A 3,664-nucleotide genomic window follows, 5' to 3' on the forward strand; every position below is an offset into this window, starting at 1 on the left:
ACCAGGCTCTCCCACTGCTCCAGAGCCTCAGGAAGCAAAGGCAGGAGTTTCTGTCACTTAGCATGGACCCGGGAATGGGGTTGTTCCAACTCCGGGATGTTTTTTCCAGCGGGAACACCGCAGAGTTTCAGCTCCTGCGTTGCAGGAAGCTGGGATGGTTTGCTTTTAATCCATCCTTTTAATAACAGTTGCTAATTTTAATGTTGGGCTTCAGCTTTGAAACAAGAAAACACATGAAAGAAAGAAGGTGGGGAGAGAGGGGAACTTTAAGAATGCTTGGCTTTGAAATCCTATTTATTTATTTTTAAATGAGATATTTGACCAGAAATCACTGTGCTTTCTAATTTTCTTTATGGCTGGGGATATCCGCTGTCAGTGTGTGTAATCTACTCACTGGAGAAGCTGTTGTCACCCCTGAGGAGCATTCACAGCCCTGCTCCTTCTGTCCCATCGCATCCCTGAGGCCCTTGGGATGCTTTCAAGTCGCCGGACCTGAGCACCCCTGAGGTGTTCCTGGAGGGACATCCTTAGGAGGGAGAACTGGCAAAGCATCCTTTGCTTTTTACCTTTTGATTTTTTTTAAAACCGTGTTTTAATTCTCTTTACCACAGATACTACTTCAAAAAAGCCAGTGACGAGTTCGACTGCGGCGCGGTGTTTGAGGAGGTTTGGGAAGACGAAACCATCCTGCCCATGTACGAAGGAAGGATCCTCGGGAAAGTGGAAAGGATTGATTGATGGCATCTGTGCTTCTTAAGGAAAGTTAAGCTGGAAAAGTCTTTGGACACACAACAGTAGTGATGACAAGGAAAGAGAAAAAAAAAAACAACTCTGAAGGAAAAGTTTTGAACCAATGAAGAAAAAAAAGTGAAGTCTACGAAGACTTTGCTGAATTAGCCTTAGAGGAAAAAATGGCATTTATTATTCATGAGTTGGTACTGAGATGATAAAAACCCTGGACTATTTATTAGAAACATGACCACTGTTGGCTTTTGGAGATGCAGACCGTGTTTGAGAGACTTCCATACATAATATATGATTTCCTGGGGATCTGAAATCTATGGACTAAGAGAAACTGTGTATAGCTTACCTTAACAGTAATCCTTATTGATATTTATTGAACAGTCTGTTTTCCCCTAAGTCCAGTTTTTGGATATGCTGCTTTAACAATGGAGAAGAGAGGGGCTGGGAAGTGGGGTGAGGGGAGGAAGGATTATTTTATTTTTTTACGTTTTTCCCACTATCTAAAATTTAGGAGTTTGGCGATGAGCGCATTCGTGATGATTTTTTTTTTTTTTTTCAAGGGGGAGGAGGGAAGGAGTGAGGTTGTGCCCAGTATTTCTCCGAGTGAAGATAAAACTTTCCTAAAGAAATAATATTAATAGTAATAATAATAAAAGACAAAATAAAAATACTGTCCTACCATTCATCTAGAGACCAGTGCATTTTAATCTATGCTGCTCTAATTTGAAATAAAGGTCTTAAACATTAACTCTATTTAGATGCAATATAACAACAACAACAGGTTATTTTGTCCATGGATTTCGGTGGGGTGAGGTTTTTGCTTTGCTGCTCAGTGGTGTCCAAGGTAGAGCAAAACCCCGAGCCTGGGAGAGCTGTAGAAGGAGCCATCCCATTCCTATGTCCATCTTTAGCACACCACGAGGTTCAAAGCCCATGTGGATTCCACAGAGCTATGGTTTTTAGCTGTTCAATGTTAGCACTACTTGTGTTTTGAGGCTGTGTAACTGCGACAGGGCGTGTTCAGCTCGGTGTGGAGCGTGTGAGTCCTTGTGTGGTGGGGTTTGGTTGGGGTTTTTTTCAGTTGGGTTTTTCTCTGCCTTGCCTTGAACACCCATGTGAGGCCGTGGGAGATGCGGGCAAAGGCTCTGGAGCTCCGTGGGGTGGGGTTTTGGGGGCAGAACAACCCTTTCCCGAGAAAGACCTTGCATTTCAACAGTTGGGTTTTGTGTTGATTAAGTTAATCTGTGCATTCTGTTTGCCATTGCTACTTTGTGTAAGTCTGTATATATTGTAGAAAATGTATGGTGGAAATATTAATACACTATCTCTAGTGTTTTTTAAATTTAATCAGTACAGTACCTGTGCCTGCATGGTGTTACAGACCATGTGTCGCCCTATATTCAGGGTTCAAGCTTTCCCTTGTTTGTTTAAGGGGTTTATGTACAAATATATTTTATGCCTTTTATTACAAGTCCTGTACTCATGACTTTTGCCATGGCATTTTGTTCTACTTATACTGTAAATTATGCATTATAAAGAGTTCCATTTAAAAAAAAATACTTGGTACAATAATTATTGTAATTAAGAGATGTAGCCTTTATTAAAATTTTATATTTTTCAAATTAATATTGTCTTGACTTTTTTTTCACCCTTAATGCCTTAAATGGGTTTTTTCCTCATCTATGGTGGTAGCTGGAAAGAGCTGGTGAGCTCTGCCCTCTCTCTCCCTGCCTTGGCAGGGGCTGTTCCTGCTAGGAAGGAGGCAAGGCAAAGGCTGGAGCTGTACCTCAGTGTGAGGATTAAATAATTTACAGCTCCTTCAGGTAACTCACCTGCAAATTTAGCCTGGTCATGCTTCCAGACTGCACTGCTGAGCTCACCTGATGGAGCCAGGGTGTGACATCCAAAGGGACGTGGTGTTCCTCAGGCTGGAGCTCCTCTCGTGGCACATGTGGTGGGTTTGGTGTTGGGTTTTGGTTACAGCCCTCCCCAGATGTGATTGAGCTGGGACTGCTCACCTGCATCCCATGCCAGAGTAAACTCGGCTTTGTGAAGCTCAGGGTAAACCCCAGCTCTGTAAAGCCCTGGCTCACGTGGCCATGCTGGCCAAGGTGAACTGGGGCGAGATGTGCTGGGTGCTGCTGAGCAGGACAAACACAGGGAGCTCCTCCCCATGTGCCTTCCCTGCACCCGTATTTGTGGTACAAAGCCTATTCCGTAGCTGAATGGGCTTAATTTGTTCCTCAGGGAAGCTGCCCATCCCAGGGATGGATTTGTCTCCCAGCTGTCGCCCAGACCTTCCCTGGCTCAAGCGAGAAACGCTGGGAAAGCAATTGTGGAACTGCTTTTGGTCTGTCCTGTTGGTAACCAGAGCCAGCCCTTTGCTTCTGCCTCACCAATGGCACTGACTAGGGCTTTTTTTTTTTCTTCCCCTCTCTCCACCCTATTTTTTCTATGAGGTTTTAAATTATCTGGGTTATTTTGTGTGTTTGAGAAGACTTCATTTAAAACATCAGTAAAACTTGTATCAAAGGGCTCCACTTCACACTGAGTACACAGAGCTGGGGACTGAATCCTGCAGTTCAAGGGAGCTGCAGGCAGTTTTACACATTTAAATGGATGGTGCCTTGTTTTAAAAAAACCATCTGAAGTTCATGGGGTTCATCTTAATTGATAAGCTGGACATAACGGATGGGTGTAGGGAGACTTCAACAACATAAGGGAAGAAAGATTTTTTTTTCCCCCTCTCTCTATTTTTTTAGTCTACCATCAAAGGTTGGGAACTTAGCACTACATCGTAGTATTATTTTTCTTCTGCTATTAAAATGAATCACACTGTGCCTAATTCTTCTTGGGAAAATGAATGTGTTTGAGGCAGCTTGAAGCCATTCAGTGCCTCACAAGCCTTTGCATCTTTCTA

At 43.2% G+C, this 3,664-nt stretch overlaps 1 protein-coding gene across 1 annotated transcript in view; it reads left to right on the forward strand.

Moving 5' to 3' along the window:
• Positions 1-2,370, forward strand: part of AXIN2 (axin 2) — a 24,130-nt gene extending 21,760 nt beyond the window's left edge. Inside the window, exon 10 of the mRNA XM_017740750.1 lies at positions 612-2,370. Within this exon, the coding sequence (XP_017596239.1) occupies positions 612-738 (127 nt within the window). The 3' untranslated portion in view covers positions 739-2,370. The remainder of the gene's footprint in view (positions 1-611) is intronic.
• Positions 2,371-3,664: the final 1,294 nt, after the last annotated feature.

This window comes from Corvus brachyrhynchos, unplaced genomic scaffold (assembly GCF_000691975.1).
Source record: "Corvus brachyrhynchos isolate BGI_N302 unplaced genomic scaffold, ASM69197v1 scaffold218, whole genome shotgun sequence".
In the NCBI taxonomy this organism is placed as follows: domain Eukaryota; kingdom Metazoa; phylum Chordata; class Aves; order Passeriformes; family Corvidae; genus Corvus; species Corvus brachyrhynchos.